This window comes from Taeniopygia guttata, chromosome 11 (assembly GCF_048771995.1).
Source record: "Taeniopygia guttata chromosome 11, bTaeGut7.mat, whole genome shotgun sequence".
In the NCBI taxonomy this organism is placed as follows: Eukaryota; Metazoa; Chordata; class Aves; order Passeriformes; family Estrildidae; genus Taeniopygia; species Taeniopygia guttata.
This window is the reverse complement of record NC_133036.1, coordinates 12,451,170-12,470,000: the sequence shown is the minus strand read 5'-3', so window position 1 is coordinate 12,470,000 and position 18,831 is coordinate 12,451,170. Positions and strand designations below refer to the sequence as shown.

At 42.3% G+C, this 18,831-nt stretch overlaps 2 protein-coding genes across 6 annotated transcripts in view; both read right to left on the bottom strand.

Moving 5' to 3' along the window:
• Nucleotides 1-18: 18 nt before the first annotated feature.
• On the bottom strand, nt 19-8,900 carry KARS1 (lysyl-tRNA synthetase 1). Of its 3 annotated transcripts, none has more exons than XM_030282386.4 (14): nt 8,501-8,900; nt 7,451-7,595; nt 7,090-7,255; nt 6,598-6,691; nt 6,153-6,339; nt 5,773-5,898; nt 4,909-5,028; nt 4,541-4,703; nt 4,280-4,453; nt 3,442-3,527; nt 2,704-2,789; nt 2,271-2,397; nt 494-637; nt 19-203 (listed from the first exon to the last, which is right to left on the bottom strand). In XM_030282386.4, exons 1-14 carry the CDS (start codon nt 8,845-8,847, stop codon nt 126-128), a joined length of 2,043 nt encoding a protein of 680 aa, XP_030138246.1. In that variant the 5' UTR covers nt 8,848-8,900; the 3' UTR covers nt 19-125. The 3 variants fall into 3 exon arrangements, with proteins under 3 accessions (XP_030138246.1, XP_002197190.1, XP_012426424.1); XM_002197154.6 differs by lacking the exon at nt 8,501-8,900 and adding an exon at nt 8,284-8,441; XM_012570970.5 differs by lacking the exon at nt 8,501-8,900 and adding an exon at nt 8,086-8,319.
• Nucleotides 8,901-13,553: 4,653 nt separating this feature from the next.
• CHST4 (carbohydrate sulfotransferase 4) overlaps nt 13,554-18,831 on the bottom strand; it is a 17,070-nt gene continuing 11,792 nt past the window's right edge. For all 3 annotated transcript variants that reach the window (XM_072934394.1, XM_072934395.1, XM_032750448.3), the window contains one exon: nt 13,554-15,450. In XM_072934394.1, the coding sequence (XP_072790495.1) occupies nt 14,259-15,437 (1,179 nt within the window). In that variant the 5' untranslated portion in view covers nt 15,438-15,450 and the 3' untranslated portion in view covers nt 13,554-14,258. The remainder of the gene's footprint in view (nt 15,451-18,831) is intronic.

Here is an 18,831-nt window from a genome sequence, read left to right as displayed (position 1 = left end):
AAGACTAAGAGACGGGCGTGGAGAAAGCTGCCTTTATTGAAGGTACGCGTCACTCCGAAGCTCAAGCAGAGGTGCCCTCGCCGCGCTCGGGCTTCACACGGAGGTGCCTGCGGCGCTCTGGAGGCTCACACAGAGGTGCCCTCGGCGGGCTGCGCCTCCTTCCTGCTGTCCTCCGGTTTCATGGCGGGGAAGAGCAGCACCTCCTGCGAACAGCGAGAGTCAGCGGCCGCGCCGACCGGCAACACCACATCCCGTGTGCAAGTCTCGCGAGAGCTGTCCCAGCGCGGGTTCCGCTGCCCAGCCGCGGGCCTCAAAGAGCTGAGCAAGTGCACCGAGGGGCTTTTCCCAGGCGGGATCCCGCGGCTTAAAAAATCTCACACAGCTCCACTGTCAGGCACTGGTTCCGTCGAAGAGATGGCCAGCTTTCATGAATCCCAGTCCCTGTTCCTGACAAAGCCACCAGTAGGAAGGCACTACCACTGCTTATGCTTACCTTGATGTTATTGGAATCTGTAAGGAACATAGTCAAGCGATCAATTCCCATGCCCCAGCCAGCTGTAGGAGGAAGACCGTACTCCAGTGCGGTGCAGAAGTTTTCATCAATAAACATGGCTTCATCATCACCTGCAGCTTTTGCCTAAATGATGAAATTCATAGTAAAACGTGAGTTGTAGAGAGCTAGACACTACCATTCCTGCCAACCTCTACCAAAGCAGAGGAATACTGCTATTTGTAGCAGCCATGTAACTGATGAAACTAAAGCCCTATAGAGCTTTCTGTGCAAACGAGCAACAGACTTGTACAGGTGCTCCCAAAATAGCTCTAGACTCAATTCCTTTCTGACCTGTAAGTTTCCCATCTTAGCAAAGGCCCAGACTCATTACTTCAGTAAAAGCCATCTTTCAGAGCCATATGGCAGCAGATGACAGCAGAGTGAATTGCTTTCAAAGGCTTAGGAGGTTCTTTATCGGTAGCAACTACCCTTTCAATGTTTGCAGAAACAACAAAGAAGTGTAATTGGTGGACTCATCAGTAGCTGCTCCACAAATAGGGCCTAGCTTTTTTTCCTCTCAAGTAGAAAGACTAAAACACTCTACACTGAGATGGTAACTAATGTATCTGACCGTGACAACCTCCAATTGACAAAAATTGTAATAATAAAAACACAGATTAGCCAGCATTTCAAATTTAGAAAAAAAAAAGCCAAAAATAAGTGTAAAAACAACAGCAAACATTTTTGCTCACAGATTCAAGGAAGACTTTGCAAAGACTGTTACGGCAAATTTTTCTCCCTGAAATCCTGAAATGCAAACTGTCATCCTTCATCTCAGTCTCCACCTTAACATTAAATTTTGAGGCTAATTTTCATACAATACATATAACCATATGTCTGCAAAGTCTGGCTATAAGCATGAGGGAACTGCAACAAGCATATATACAACAGACCAAAAATTAAAAGTATCTCTAATATTACTCATTCTGACCGAACATTTTGAAATTTACTATCACATTAGTTAGTTAACGTAAATCTATTTTCCTGGCTTTGACAATTGTTTAAACCTCACAGGCACTGTGAAGCCATTAGAAAGAACATGAAGATCAGGAACTCTGTTTCTGCAGACCACATCATTTGACCTCAGTCATGTGTGGCCAAGCATGCATTCGTGGCTGTGTACACCACACAAATTAATAACAAAATGAGTTTCGGTCACTCCTTTTGGAGGCTTACATAGAGACATCTACTATTATAAATCTGCAAGCCTAATAGTCCCAATGTGCACCTCTATTCTCTGAGTCAACCTATTAGTACTCTGCTCAGGAAATTAAGATATTTCTTAGACAGCATTCAAAATCTTACTGGACATGAAAATTTATTTAAGAACATAGAAGTATGATGTTGTATGACTATATCAATACTTAGCTGGGGGAAAAAAAGACAACCTTTCACCCTGGGAAAGACACAAATAACTTTCTGCACATTCGTGTTTTTCCAGATTAGTACTTTGGGTGGAATAAAAGGAAAGATACTCCATAACAAAGTTGCACTGCAAAAACCTAATCAACAAGAGTATTTCACCTTGTTTACCTTAAAGAGCAAGGTTCCTACAAAAGGAATTGCATTTTAATGATAGGCTTTCACTTGAGTGTGAAACATTCGCTCAAAACAACTCTTTTCAGCAGTAGGTACTACTGACAGATTTGGGACAGACATAGGAAATACTCTTTGCTTACATGCCTCTAGTACATTCTCTATCAGCAAGACACCATACCTTGGCCTGATCCTCAAAAAGCTGACGCTGTCGGAAAGGATCATTAAGTTCTGTGTAGGCATTGCACACTTCCTTCTTCATTACAAAGAGTTCAAAGCGTTCTGTTAGTCCCGGAAGAGAGCGATGCCTGTGTAAAGTAGACAAAACCTTAAAATAATCATCTAAGCAAACAGCATATACATTACTTAGAGGCACTGCTCACACTTAGCACTAACAGCTGTCAAAATTTCAAAGTACTAAGCATTGACACACCTCTTCCCCGGATGATGGGTTTCACAGCTCAGGAACCAATGTCTATCTTGGTTTGCGTTAGAATTCCCAAACTACTATACAACATCAGAATCTGTTTTTACATATGCAATTTTTTTTTTTTTTTTAATTAAGTAGATTTGAGTTACACAGTGATTTGAGTTACCACATGTCATACTCTTACCATTTGGCAAGTGGACTCATGACCTGTGGGTGATCACAGATGAATGTAGGGTTGATACAGGTGACTTCCAGGAATTCACCAACTAACTGGGGAAACAAAAGTGAAACAATTATGCAGTGTACAATTATGCACATTCCTAGCACTACCTTCACCAAGCACCCTAATTTCCTCTCTTTTGCTACTGAAGAAGGTACCAAATATCTGAAGAGTTTCCAAAGTATTTCTGGTTATGGTAATGTCCTCATCAACAGAGAGTGTGTCGTAGTCAGGTAAGGAAAAATGACACAGCATAAACTGTATAATAATTCAATTTGCACATTACAGTAAGGGCCAATAGGAAAAGCATCAAAAGAATAGCTATCAGACAATATTTGGGTACAAAGAAATACAGCTGATAGAATGATATTGTACTCCTACCCTTTTGGTCAGCTACATACAGATGCACACATCTCACAGACAGAACTGAACTACAACAAAGCAAATCCGTTTTAACCACAAGCAACTAGTTATCCAACTAAGATCCCCTAAGTTAAGCAGACATAAGTAAACCACATTTTGGTGTAGACAACATGAAAGAAAATTTTGACACAGCAAGTTTTCTCACTCTAATATGACAACAGCTGAAGTGCATTGCAGCATGATTTTCCTGGTCCAGCTAAACTTTATCTTCTAAGAGACTTCTGTTGACAGAGAGATCCTCAAAGACATTAGGATTACAAAACCAGCACCTTTACTTACTTTGTCAAGAAGCCTAGCTGTTGTCCTGGGAGGTGGACATTCAACATTTCTCTCCACACAAAGGTTATCAAAGAACCTGCGAGTTTCTGAAATTGCAGACGAAAATTGTAACAGCCATGCCAACAACCATTTTTTGTTCTTACTAGATTCTTCAATGTTTCTCAGAGTGACTTGTAAGATCTCAATGGTAGACATCACAGAAAACATGAGCTTAAATGTCAATCTACAGAAATGGTGTTTGGTTTTAATTGTTTACAGTAAAATAGTTGTTATTTTATACTTCATAAATTTTACAACAGTTAAACTGTTATGTCCACGTAACTGCTGGACATTATTATTTGGGGACTGGCGGGGGAGAGAGGAGGAAACCGGGGGGGAAAAACAATCACTATAAATTATATGAACTTGTCTCCTTATGTATCTCAATTCCAGGAATAAAATAGCACATAATTACATTTTTAAGAAACCCCCAAATAATCATACACCCAAGCTACAACTACAGGCATGGAAACTCAACTGCACATGAGAGAAGAAATAAGAAGCAAAAAGCTGGATCTCTTCAACAGATCAAGAACGCCATACATCAAGCCTCTTGAGTATATCTTTTCACATATACTCAACAAAGAAAGAGCCAAAAGAGTCAGATCCTGCCAAAGATGGCAAGGAATGAAGGCTTCCTTCTGGACTTGTGTAAACCAACAAAACCAGAGGAAAAGAATCCCACGTGTTAGTACTACTACAAAAAAAGCAGCTGACGGACTGCAGCCTGAGAACTTGCAACCTTTTGGCCACTTCCTGTTAAGGAAGAATTACAGGACATTCATACGCAGCATCTAACCTTCAGTTGCAAAACACTCAGTTGATGGAAACTTCACTCCCAGGACCTTTTCCAGATCATACACCATGCTAATTCGCCGGAAGGGAGGAGTAAAATCTATCTCATAGGTCTGTCCATCTTGACCATCTGGATGGTAAGTGATCTTGTAACTTCCCGTAATATGTTTCACCATCCCTACAAAGGAACATGAGGTTTAGAAAAAGAGTATGCTACATAATAACCGATTCCTTATTCATTTTAAAATAATATTGCATACTTCACCTGAAAGCAACTTCTCTGTAATTTCCATTAAATCATGGTAGTCCGCATAAGCCATATAAAATTCACAAGTTGTGAACTCAGGGTTGTGAGTCAAATCAATTCCTTCATTCCGGAACTGACGCCCAATTTCATATACTCTGTCCAGGCCACCAACCACCAACATCTAAACAAAATGAAATTCTAGTAAATACACTTTCTCAAAAGAACCTAAGAGAGCCCAGGCACATGCAACTGCAACACAACCTTACAAAACTGATTCATGAGACAAGTCCACCTTTTTTCAAAAATAATCTTCATTTTAGCTACATTTGATTTTTTTATTACAGTTAGAAGAATATAGGCTTAGCCATGAGAAGTTTGCATTTTACCTTATGGTAAAGTTCTGGAGCAATTCTCATATATAAATTCATATCCAGTTCATTGTGGTATGTGATAAATGGCTTTGCCACAGCTCCACCTGGAATTACATTCATCATAGGAGTTTCAACCTGTAACGACAAAAAAATTCCCGTTTTCATGAAATCTGTTTCCGAACCAGAAATGCAGAGATCAAACAAAAAACCCTAAACCATCTAGTTTTGATGAAAAATCTGTATTTCATTTATAGTTCAGCCCTTCAGTATATGAAAACAATTCTAGCTAAAGTGCACTGAACAAAACTGCACTTTTTTCATGCAGTCAATAATAATAAATTACTTAATTCATCTGTTGCTCTGAAGAGTCATTAATATTTACTACAAATGTGAACCTGCTGGTTTCATGTTATCAAAGCCAGGAACAGTGATGTGGCATTATCACAAAATCTTCTCTCTACACTACAGAAAATTGAACTCAACAAGGCCAAGTGCAGTTTCCTGCACCTGGGTCAACACAATCCAATTCTGCTTACAGGACATAGAACTGGCTTTTATCTCCAGAGGCAAAACAATATTTCAAAGATGTTGTTTTCACCTAATTTACTGAAATATGGAAAGGACAGCAGTAGTTTGGAGTATTACTTTTATAAAAGGTTCCCAAGGCATAACCTCACCAACTGATGAATAATCTTAACTTTACAAAGAGAGGAAAGGAATTGCTCCCATTACATTAAGCTGATAAAATACACCATGCTACGGCAATTATTGCCAGTTCTGTAAGTATTTAGTATATGAGCCTGTATATAAAACATACTTGAAGCTAAGAGACAGTAAACACATTCAGTATGCAGAGAGAAGCAAACACTGATGCCTTACCTCAAGAAAGCCCAACTCATCTAGAAAGCTACGAAGGTAAGTGATGATCTTTGCACGGGTTATAAATTTCTGCCTCACATAATCATTAAGAATTAAATCCAAATATCTCTGACGATACCTGGTTTCCTGTAAAGAACACATATCTTTAGAACAAGCTAGAAAAAAGGTCATGCCAAAGGAAAAAAATACCAAAACAAAACGAATATTCCTTTGTTGACAGATAATATCAGCAGGTAACAAATATCATCCATCCAGACTTATCTGTGGCATTCTTGCCCATGGCAGAGATGTTGAACTAAATGATCCCAAAGGCCCCGTCCAACCTAAACCATTCTATGATCTGTCAAATTGCTTCCACGACTGACAGGTATGACAAATACCTTATCTTTGAGGCCAAAATGAAGATGAGGCAGCATGTGCAGGCACGGAGACAAGAGAGTGATTTCATAAGGAATAATACTCAATTCCCCTTTCCTTGTTTTCCCAGGATTCCCCTCTACACCAATAATGTCCCCACGACGCAGCTTGCTGTTAACACGGAAATATTCTTCCTCAGATTTGTAGAGGCTGTAATTGCAAAACAAATGTAAGCATGCTTGTTTAAAATACAATACTCCAAACTGTCCCCAAGTGTCTTACAAGACAAAATCCATTAAAAAAAAAAATATATATAAAAGTTATTTTAACAGGAACCACAACATCTCAAGCAAAGCATTACTTGGCTGCCTAAGCCAAACCACAAATGAAATAGAATACTCCAACACAGATGTCTAGACCCTAGAATACAGTGCAGTTTAGAATGCTACTGGGAATACCTCTACTTACCTGGAATTTGCCATGACCTGCAGCTTAACTCCTTCACCACGAAGATCATAGAAAATCAGTTTCCCTCCAGCAGCACGCTTCGCATGGATTCGACCTAAATATCAAAAGTATGCTAGCCATCAGGACATCAGGACAAGAGTCCCTACCAGAAAGGATACAGGGTCAAAAGCCACATTACTATCACTTAGAATCATCAGCTCTGAACTACTCACTAACTGTGAAAGAGAAGCAGTTAAGTCTCAAAATGAAAACTAGTGCAAATAAGACCATAAAACCTTGGGTGCCAGAACCCATGTTACACACAATCTGATCTTATAGTTGCAAGGAATGTTGCACAGGTCTACACAGTCTGAAGGGTATGTCCTGAATAGTTTAACACTGCTACAAGGCTTCATGAGTGAGTAAGAGCTCAGCAAACTCAAAAAAGACCAACCTGTTAATAAAAGCAACTAAGACTTTACGTTTTTCTGTATCCCTCAGGTGAACTTTTACCTGCCACTCTCACGGTAATGTTTGTAAGGTGATCTCCTGGCTGCAGGTGACTGTACTTGTCTATAAAATCTGAGAGCGATAAGTCAACGTGGAACTTGTGGGGATAGGGATCTTCACTGGAGCCCTTAAGCTGTTGGACTGCATGGCTACGAATCTTGTAGTATTGCTGTCACCGGAAACAAACAAAATCAAATTACTTTATTAGAATCTGAAAATATGTTACAGGCTTTGTATTAAAATGTAGCTGCCATAATGTAGGAATATACATCTGTCCCCTTTTAACCTTTTAATTACCCATGAATAAAAAAAATCAAATGCAAGTCAGTAAGATTCACTAATAAGCGTGGGACCAGATGCTCACATTTGGGTCCAAGCTCTCCTCATCAGTACCAACATTATCCTCAGAAGTCAGGGAAGGCTTATTTGCATGCTTTTCACTTTGCTCCTTCTGCTTTGCTTCTTTTTCAGCTGTTTTTCTCTCAGCTTTTAAACGTCTCTTCAGCTCACTGCAAGAGAGAAGGAAACCAGATGCAGCAAGTACTCGAATTTAACTTCTACAGGGTAACGGTTGGCAGGATTTTGCCAAAACCTAACTGTACAAATAACCCTGCCACTTCTCTTACTTTTTCCAATAATCAAAATAATTCTTAAACACGTTTAAATATTTTCTACTTTTAACTCCTTCAGTTCATCCCCTACGATACACTCACAGAAAGTGAAAGCGAAATTAAACATAGTTCAGACAGACCTTAGCGATACGTGCCTAAGTGCTCAATGATTAGACGCACTCCCATGTTATCCGTAACAGCCCATCAGCCCTAAGCAGCGTGTAAGTGAAAGAAGACAAACCCCCCTAAAGTAACGTATGGTTCCCAAAACCACCGTCGCGGTCCAGCCTATTCCCCCATGGCCCTCAGGCTCCCGTCGCGCTCCTGACCCCACCTTCCACGACTCCATAAGGAAAGAAGCGGACCAAGCCAGACGCAAAGCACCGACCTGCTTTGGTCATGAAGCGCCTGCTGCCATCGGAGCGCGGGCGCGGCCCTCCAGACCCAGCTGCGGAGCCGCGCAGCGCCAGAGCTCAGCATGGCGCTCCGACGGGCGCCTTGACGGAGACAACGCACCGGGTCAGCTGGACACACTTCACTTTCACCTCCCCGGCCCAGCCCCACCTGATCACCCGCCCACCCTCACTTTTTGCTGAGGTGCGACTCAATATCCTCCGCGTTGCACTCGCGCGCCGCCGCCGCCGCCATCATCTCCCCAGCTGCCGCCGCCTCCGCCCTTCCACGCCTGCGCACGGGCGATGGCGGCGGGCGGAGCTGGGGTGGCGATGGCGGGCGGCCAGGCCGGGGCAGCGCGATCGCGATCGCTGTTCCTGTGGGATGACGGGCATCCTATGAGGTTCTACCTGCGGCCCGGCCTGGCCAAGCTGCGCCTGGCGCCCTTAGTGCTAGCGGGCGGCGGGCGGCTGTGTCGGGTGCAGGAGCCGGGGGCCGTGCTCCTGGCGCAGCCCGGCGAGGTGGCTCCCGACGGGGCCGTCTCAATCGAGTACGTGGCGGAGTGCGTGAAGCGTAACCAGCGGCTGCCGCTAGAGCCCTTCCTGCTGGCAGCCCGCGGCCGCCTGGCTTTCACGGAGGCGGAGGATGCGGCGCTGCTCCAGGCGGCGCGCGGCCAGGGCATGGTGCGGCTGAGCGGCCGTGCGCTGTGGATAGAGCTGGAGCGGAGCGGCCTGACGCGGCACAGCTGGCAGGCCATGCGTGACCGCTACCTGCGGCACCTGCTGCCGCGGCTCTGGGGTGAGCGGGGGCCACAGCGGCGGGGCAGGGTTGCGAGGGGACTTGGTGGCGGCGACCAGCATGGGTCGGGCTCCGCTGAGGCCTGGCAGACGATCCCCGCTTGTTTCCGCAGAGCCCCCGCAGACGGAGGATCCCACGCAGATCAGGGGTCTGTTCGCGGCAGCTAATCGGGAGTTCGAAAGCACAGAGGTGAGCGACCGGGGCCGGCCTGGGGAGCAGCATCCTCTACTGCGCGCAGTGCTCGGGGCAGGCCCTCCCCGGTGTCTCAGATGGCACAGTAGAAACTCATCATTAACAGATGAAATTAGTTTGCACTGCGATATCCCTTCTGCTGTGGCTAAACCGTGAGCTGTCACCTATGTGGTTTGTGATAAATGGTGCCTGGCTGGTGCATTTTTTCTTTCCTGTGCAAGTTAGCATGAGGAGGTATATGTGATGGGGGTTGTCACATTGAAAGCTGTATTGGCAAATGGAAGTCATTCTTTCACCTCAGGCAAAAGACATTCCTGCCGTTGCATCAACACTTACTTTTGCCTTTAATGATTAGTTTGTTAAAATTCTTCCGTATAGTTTATGGATTTCTGTGATCATGTGCAGCCATATTAACACATATGGCTTTGCTTCAGTCACTAGCTTTTACTATGCTTAGTAATTTCTGAGGTTTTAATACACTGTAGAGACAGAGTAAAAGGTGGTTGGTTACAGTGGTAAAAGATTTGCCAGAAAATACCATCTCTAACTGGTGATTCCATTTCTCTTACTATTAGTCAGAAAGCGACTCTTCAGATGTTGCAGAACATCCTACACAAGATGGAGTGAGAAGGTTCCCAGGAGAAACAGCATGTGAGCTGAAAATTGGGCCAGAAGACTCTGCTTTCCCGGACATTCAATTACAAAGGCAAGAAAGACCAAAAAGCACTTGTTCTACTTCCAATGTGGTGGGACAGGTAGTAAAAACTATGGAGCACTTCATGGAGAAGTTTGCTGTGGACCTGCTCACTGTTACACAGGCCTTTCTGAAAAACAGCGGTGATGTGGAAGCTACTTCATACTTTCTGCAGACAGGGCAGCGCTTGGATGGGTACCCTGTATGGAGCAGAGAGGATGACTTAGAATTGCAAAAGGATGATGAACATGTCAGAAATAAATTGGTAGCCAAATTTGGAGCTGGAAATGTAGAAAAGCGGATAGTGTTTAGAGAGAGTTAACAAGAGGATGTTACTGATCTAGTACAGTTGCATAAGTGTAATAGCCATTTCAGAAACAATGGAAAATTTGATCAAAGTTTGAGAAATGCTTTAAATTTTTTGTATTAAAAGGTCTATTTTGCATCTCTGCAGATCTAAGAGATGCAACTGCTTTAATCAAAGTAATGCTTATACCAGGCCATGTATTCTAGCTGGGAAAAGTACACCAGCTTTCAGGGCTATGAGTAATAGTTGAAGTAGGAAATGAAAGTTAAGAGGGAATGATCAGAGATTATATATCTATCACCTAAGTTGTGTTTGAGAGAGAACGCTATTGCTGGGATACAGTCATAATCTGAAAAACTCAGTACTTTTAGCCTGAAATTGTGCTCTGGTTACTTATTGTAATATTATTTGAAGCGAGTCCTAAAAATCTGGAATTCATTCTTTTGGTGAAATAAAATGGGCTGGTAAAGGCGAAGATTTTTGGGTTTTTCAACCTCTCTAAATAGTTAACATTTGGGGTTTTTAGCATATTGCACTGTGGCACTCAGAAAATTAAGGTGAAATGTGAAATGGCTGAGGTTAAGCCAAATTTAAATCATACTGAAAATAAAAAAACTATATAAATGGGACTGCTGCTTCAGGAATCAGTAGTAACACCTACTGATTATTCAATGAGTTATCCAATGTAACCAAATAAATGCTAAAACACCACTACACAGTGTTTCAGTGGACTGAAAAAGCGAGAATTATTTGGCATAGTCATGCTATTCAGACTTTGAACAGTTATTTGAGATTTGTGTGGAAGCCAGACAAGCACTTAATGAGAGAGTGCAAGACAACATAGCTAATAAAGTAATTGTTTTTTACATTAGGAATGTTACCAGCTTGGTTTGAAATCCAAGTTTTGCTGATGACCAGGTTCAGGAACTGTCACCTCTTGCAGCTGAAAACTCCCATTCTAGCTTGGACTGTGTAGACATCTCAGCAGCACCATAGAGTTGCAATGGTCTCGTTTAACAAAACTTCTCTAGAATTCAAAGTGAGAGGTAGAACGCATTAAATAACTGCAACATAAAATGGTCAGATTACCTCTACCTTTTTATAATTCTAAGTGGCACTTGTTTTAAGAGTGAGTTTATCTTATTGGAGCAATTAGTCTAAGGTGCAGTGCAAAGTTCTGAGTTCACATACACTGCTTTTGCTTTTGCAGAGCCTTATGGATCCATTGTCTAATGCTGAGAATCTTTCCATGTGTGCTTGGTGCACTCAGTAGGTGTAAGAACTGACACAAAGACCATAATTTACTCAAGGTTGCCCTATTTCTTCTGTTACGAGCTCCTAAAAGGCACTGCTTATCCACAGATGCACTTGCTTGTGCATGTATGTAGGTCTAGGTCTATTTTACCAGGTTAAAACCTGGAGGACCCAGAGATTACACCATATTGTATGGTTCTACTTCTAAAAATCCTTGCTTTTCTGTGCTTTGTCTTACCTACAACACAGTTATGCTTCTTTCGACATGCTGGAGACAGTTTGGTTTTCCATGTTCCTGTCAGATTCCTCTACTATCACAAAAGGTCAGGAGGGTTCTTTTTGTAGCTCAAAGAAGTTTCTTTCTGTTATTGCCTGGAGCAGCAGTATTTGTATACCTGGAAAAGTGAGCAAAGTGGCAATGCACATACAAGAACTTCGAGTTAAAGAGAATTCTACAGCCAGAAATTCTGGGTCTGCAAACTATTATCTGGAATTTGGGTACTTCCCATTTGCTTTCTTTTTAGAGTTAGCCAGCATTCATCAAAATCAATTAATTGCCATGCTTTCATAACTAGAGTTACCAATGCAAAACTGATTGTATGCACCAGTTTGAAGAGCAACAGACCAGAATACCACAGAGTTAGCTTTTAAATGTCCCTTTGACTGGAGACTTCTCCATCTTACATTTCACTGGTATAAAACCAGAGTTTGCTCTTCTGAACTTGTACAATGTATGCTTCATGTTTGTTTCTAAACAGACTTCTGTGATCTTTGTTGCATATGCCAAAGTCATAGTTTTACACGTCATCATCAGCATCTTGAGATTTTGGGGGATTTTTGTTGAGCTTTCTCTTTCCTCCTCCAAAAAGTATTTTAAGTTATCTTTCCTCGAATCAAAATAACTTTACATTTTCATGTGACCCTACTGGCAGCAGACTTTGCTGTTTCAGAAAAAAAGAAAATCTTACAAATGGTTGTATTGAGGAAACATAACTAAGGGACTGTAATAAAGACATACTGAAATCAACAATTCTGCATTTTCTCTGATTAAGGTTAGGAAGCAGAAGTGTAAGTAATTTTCAAAACAGTACATTAGGGAAATGCATCATGTTACTTTTACATCATTTTTTTACTGACTGGAAACACTGTGAAGGTTTTTATTCAGGTAAACACTTGATACACAGAATTGATTGCATCCACTGAAACAAATATTCATAATAAAACTTAAGCAGCTCAAGCTGACATTGGTTAATGTAGAGTTAAGGAGCAACATACTGAAAATAATCTATTTTTGCTCAGAATCCAGCTTCTTGGCACTTACAGGAAGAAGATCTTTACTATAACTTCAGTAAGAATGGGCTTCTAGCTGCTTTTAGCTGAATATGTTAAGGTTTATTTTAAAGAGACTATAAAGAAAAACGGTGGCTCTGTGCTTCTATGGTGCAGTGCAACTCCCACTTCTCTATGTCAGTATGCCTGTCCTAAATCTGCATAAACACAGTGTAAAGGAGGATACCTTGCTTTCAGTGAACTTACCATGAATCATGAGGCCAGTGCTGCCTGCTCAGCATGGATTTTGTCATTCAACACAATCCCTGGTAGGAAGACTATTAATATTTCTATAATACAACATCCCACCCTTTTCAGGGGTTAGGGGTTTAGCTCGAGGAATACAGATACCCATATTGCTAAGGTAGTGAGTGTTCTGTAGACGTGTGTTAAAGGGACTCTGCAGTTTACACATGAAAAAGTATATTCAGAAATAGGTATCCATAGGCATTTCACTCCTCCCCATATCTGGCAGCAAGTTTTTCTCCTTGTCTCTGGAACACTTAAAACCAGGTGAAAACAATTCTGTTGTTCAGGTTTGAGTTATATATTCCCAATGGAGGTGGGAGAATGGCATAGTCCATTAAATATATTTTTTTGTACTCCAAGACAAGAAATACTCTGACCAAATATTTCAATAGGAGAACTTCCTGATCTTCTCTTTGTTTCTTCAATCCACCCCCATTAACCTGTCTTCTCAGTTTTGATATTTATGCCAATGAAATCTGTCTTTACCTTGTCTTTAGGATCTCAACCTTAGCATTAATTCTTCCGGCACCCATGTGGACTGTGGGAATTCCCAGGAAAACAAGTGTTCTTGGATTTGAAAGCTAGAAGACAGAATTATTTCAGCTAAAAAATAAATGGATTCACATAATCACAGAAATGGTTTCCAGATGAAAACCCAGGAGTTTTATTTTCAGCAATAGCTGGTTTATTCCATTTTTCCACTATACAGTAAGTGAACACGAACATTTCCCCACCTTTGCCACCGAGGCTGGATGCTTGGTCACACAAATGGAACAAAAGAAAAATTGGCCTTGAAAACGCAACCATTAAAAAATACAAAAAACCCCAAAACCAACCAAAACACAAAAACCCACAAAATAAAAAAACCCAAAACAAAACCAAACCAAAGTCCAACATCTTTCCTGAAACCAAATGTCTAGTCATCCTTGCATCTTTTCTGGCACTACATATCCTGCGTGGCAGCATGTCAAGCAATGTTTTCTTTGTTCAGCTTCCTGTTATATTTCCTCTTCCTTTGCGGTGCAATTGCTCCATGTGGTTTCCCTCGTCTTCAGCTGTGGACTGTAGGGGGTTTGAGCTTCTGCTATCTGGTTCTACTCCTTTGACATTCTGTATGCTCCAACCTAAACATAATTAATTTGGAAAACAAACTTGCATTACCTTAGCCTCCATTGTGGCTGTACCCCAGGGGTCTTAGAGGGTGACCCTGTGCTGCTGATAGCTCTCCTGAATGTAGTCAGGGTTCTTGTAGCACTTGTTCTTGCATCCGTGCACACTCCTACACTTATATGCCTGCACCTCTGTCCTCTTTGGCTCTAGTGAGTAGTTCAGCACTCTGCAGCCTTCAGAGAGTAGGTGCAGAGACCAGCTTTTCTGCCTTCAAAATTTGACACTCAGAAGAGTTCTGGGCAAACAGAAGATCCAGAGACATATTTTTCTGCTCTTCTTCAGACTGAACAAGCCGGTAGCCCAGCAAATCCATTGCCTCTTTGCATACATTTTGCACTTTTTCTATTTTCTGGAAGGGAAGTGTCTTTCTCCATGCCTGTGATACTCTCAGTGCGTCTCTCGACCCAATATCAAAGGCCTGTGCTCCATGACCCTTTCCATGGGTGATGTTGTGGACCCACTTCTGAAGCGCTGGTGTGAAATGGAGTTCTGCAAACCTGTACATCTGAGCAGCCCTTGCTAGTGGGTCTCTGACAATGTCTTCATAGCGAACCAGCAGATACCGGTCTTTCAGGAAGCTTGGAGCGGCCTGACTTCCTGCCTTGTATATCTCAACGTGGCTTTTGCAGATGACCTGCATTGTGTTGTAGGGCCCCATTTCTCCCTTTGTCTTCTGAGACCCCACAACAATGTTACTGTCGCGTTTCAGGTCTGCCATTGTATTCTCTCGGGACCTGAACACAGCCCGAGGATCACGTACCAAGTGAATGATTTTGAGGTTCAGGGATGGATCAGTGAGAAGCGGATAGAGAACTTTCAGGTCAAAGAACCTAACTTCCTTGATGGCAACATGGCTATAGGTTTTACAAGCTTCCTCCACCTTGCTGAATGGATACTTGCCACAGATGGTTTTGCAATTGCCTGCAGTGATTATGTCACTGCGACTGAATGAGTCACAGGCAGGTGGGGAACACAAGGCTCGGCTTGTCTCCCACTGAAATAAATCAGACTTTTTCTTCTGGCTAGACATGTAAGCATCAAACACAGACATGTCACACAGAAAGACTGACCTGACTAAGTCCCGCACTGCCATGTGTAGGACTTTGGCACTGTTCTGATACATCTTAACCCAAACATGCCATGCAGGCTCCATCAGGTAGAAGACACTGGGGTGCTGGCTGAAGATTTGTCCAGTGAAGGAGGATCCTGACCGCCAGGAGGAGAGAATGAGGATGTGAACAGGAGGAGGTTTTTCTTCCGTATGGGCTTTGTTGCTGCAGGGTAGGAAGTGGATAAGAAGGAAGGACAGAACTACCAGAATCAGGAGCACCTGCACTCTTCTAGACTTCACCATGATTGCAAGGGACCTGCAGAGACAGAGGAAGTTCAGCATCACAAGATGATGAAAAAGGCAAGATGCAGTGCATCAGGCTCCTGTGCATCCCTCCGCAGGCACAAGATTTGGGAAAGTTGCCACACTACTAGTGACACTGTGACAACTACCACACAAGGTGTCTTTGCAAAGGACACAAGTACTGCAGGGCTGAAGGTTTTCTGCAGCAAAACCACTGTTTGTCAGTAAGCCATTCTAATACAGTCTTAGAAGATACTGAAAAGTTTGTCTGCACTTCTATCAAAGTTTAAGAGCTAGTTGAGTGCATTGAAGTAAGTTGGTACAGACAAATGTGTACTTCACGTACATAATCCCTGGCAATTTTTATGAAGGAAAGATGCAGACCCTCCCTTTTTGCTGAGGTGTTCAGAATTAAACAGTTCCACATTTTACTTTTGAACACCTTACTCTGACCAATATTTACAATTATTTTTAAGCCAAAATGCTGTAAACATACAATGTAGGTTTCCTTTTGTTTGGATTGTACTCATTTTAAAATTTCAGGAAACATTTATTGTCACCACAGGGAAGACTTCACATACCAAAGGAAGAATCTTGGCACTGGAATACATCCAAGAACAGTATCTCCTCCAGACAGAGCTTTGTAGGCAATTTTGCTAGAAAGACCCATCTTTGTGTAGGCAGGCTTAACTTCTTACCTGCCGTACTAACCCCCTTCTTAGCCTAACTCCTTTTTAAAGACTGTCCCTTGCTATCCCTCCCTCCAAGCCCACTCATCCTATAGGTCTTTTACGAGAAGATGTACAATACAATGTGCTAGTTGAAGTCAAAGATCTGCCCAAAGCTGGGTCCTTGTTTCATACACTAAACCACTCTTCTGCCTCTGGAGGAGGATGGCTGATTATTGGAAAAAGCTGAAAAATTTTCATGTCATTGGGGATATGACATGAAAATGCCAATGAAAGAATTCATAGCCTGAATACCAGCTGGCACAGTAATCTGCAGGGAATACACCACTGAAGATGGGATCTGAGGCAAAAAGAATTCATTAAATTTTTAAAAAATACGTTAAAGGACAGTTTGCCAATTTCTCCTGCCTTGTGTGTTCTCCTGTCCCCAGCAGTGTCTGACTGTGCCTCAAATACAGGTTGGGTGTCTGCAGCATGGGCCACCCCTGGGGACAGGCTCCTTGTGCAGCACTGAAACTCAGGCAGCATGGAGTGCTCCCCATTGCCATCTGCCAGGTTGGCAGTTTAGCTGTGCCACAGTGGTAGCAAACCTCCAGGTGCTTTGTATTTTCCAAGGTGAACTAAAACTGAAAAAACTTCTCTGGTTTCTAGTCACGGTCAAGTCCTTCCAGGGGGATGCACAGCAAGACAGGACAGAGAGAGCAGGGCATTTAGGGCAAGATGTTAATCCCGGACAGAGCAGCATTCGAGCCCAGGCCCTTACAGCTTTGTACACTGCTTTTGTGCAGTCCACAATTGCATGAGACTCAAGCAGCTATTCCCACGCCAAGCAGCAGCCCCCCTACACAAGCAGCAGAGGTATAAAATCACTCAACTCAGCTGCAATGCAGACATTGCCTCCCTACTACACGCTTGCCATGCCATCTGGGTCCACAGGAATTTTGAAGGTTCCCAGAGTTTCCTTAACCTCCTCCTTATGCCCTGCCTCAATTTTCCTCTGCAGCAAAGCTTTCAGACTAATTTGCACAGCAGTTGCCTCCTCTCATGATTTCAGTTCCTCTAGTACTGATGTTTTAGATTTTTGTGTAGAGCCACTGCTGCTAACAAACGAGGAACAGTAGTAATCTGCCTACAACATACATGCATAAATTGGCTTTTTTATCTTAGTAACCTGATGTGCATTTGTGTTGAGCTTAGGGTTTATAAGGCAGCAATTATAATTTCTCAGAGTAAGGAAAATACCCAGCCCAATGGGTAAGTCTGGTTGTTGCCAACAGGTGCTACCACAATATGAATTTTACTTTAGTAATGTCTGGCAAGGATGAGGCTGTGCACTTAGAGAGGGACCACATAATTCCTGTCTCCTGGACAAGAAGCTCTCTGATTTTTTTTGGTAAAACAAATGGCCTGTAGTGTTCAGGTCTGACAATGAGCTGAATCAGGTTGCTATTTGGACCAACCCTAGGAAGAGCTGCAGACAAAGACTATTGTAAAAATAAGCGATAAATCAGCTTCTTCCTTCCAAATGAATACAAGCAGTGTTCACCAAAAGTCCTGGCTTCCAAATGAACTTTGATGATATCACTTCCATCTGGCACCATTAATATTGTTATTCTAACTCCTGACAGAGTTCCTGGAATATAGCCAGAAGCTGTAAATTGAGAAAAATTCTGTTGAGCAGACATGAACAATGGCATGAAGGTAGATACCCAGGAAGATTTAAAACCACAGAAATAGTTGTTTCTTTGGAAACCTACATGGGAGTTGCCTGAGTGTGAGAATTAAATCAGGTGGGGTTTTTTTTTGTTTGTTTTTTTGGTTTTTTTTCCAGGAAACAAGAGTATACTTTTGTCCCAGAGTAGAATAGCTAGATGTTTTAGGTATTTCACAGAGTGACTGCTTTTGATAGAAACGACCTCATGTGAGACCACAGTTTCAACAGCTTCTTCACTCACATAAGAAATAGTGGTAATTGTTGCCATCAGGAGTCTGTTGCACAGAGAGTAAACGGACTGAAATGAATTGTGTGCCTTTTGAAGAGGAATGAAAGAGCAGCATCATACTGTACTATCTATCATACATTCCCTAATATGAGAGAAATACTAATTATATAACCTTATTTTTCATCACTGTATTTCTCAATCATGGGAGATGGGATGTTTCTAAACTAAGGTCTTAAACTTAACCACATTTTCTCTGCAGCAAGCATCCCCAGTCACCACTGACGGAATTAATTTCATATTGCAAAAGTGAAAATATGAAGCCCTCACAGAGCTGGAAGATCAGCCCAGAATAATTGAGACAATCTCAGCTGCAGAACAAGAAAAGCACACTGTAACAGTGTGTGTGCCAACAGAGAAGAGCCAAGATTTTGCTGAGATCAGAAACAACTGGAAGAATTGCAGGGCACAAAGGATGCAATATAGAAACAACTGAAAAATAAAACAATCCAATGTCAACATGTTAGTGTCTCCCACAGCAAAGGTATGAAAATACTGCCTGAGCAGCTTGTTTAAAAAAAAAAAAAAAAAAAAATCAGAGTCTTAGGCTTTTCTAGAAACTAGAAACACACAGGGACTTTGGAAAAGCTTAATCCTGCCAAAGAGCATGTGTTAAAGAAAGCAGCAAGAAGCCCAAGGGACATGTACCCATGAAAAGCACTCAGCATTGGGCACCATATCTCCAAATTACAGGTTTATTAAACG

Coding starts and splice junctions, on each gene's coding strand:
- KARS1 (XM_030282386.4), bottom strand. CDS start 8,847: ATGGCCTGCCAGCTGTGCCGCGTCAGGCCGCTCCGCTCCAGCTCTATC. Junction 4,704..4,908: donor CTCCAGAACTTTACCATAAG/GTAAAATGCAAA, acceptor CATTTTGTTTAG/ATGTTGGTGGTTGGTGGCCT. Junction 2,790..3,441: donor CAGCTAGGCTTCTTGACAAA/GTAAGTAAAGGT, acceptor TTGTTTCCCCAG/TTAGTTGGTGAATTCCTGGA.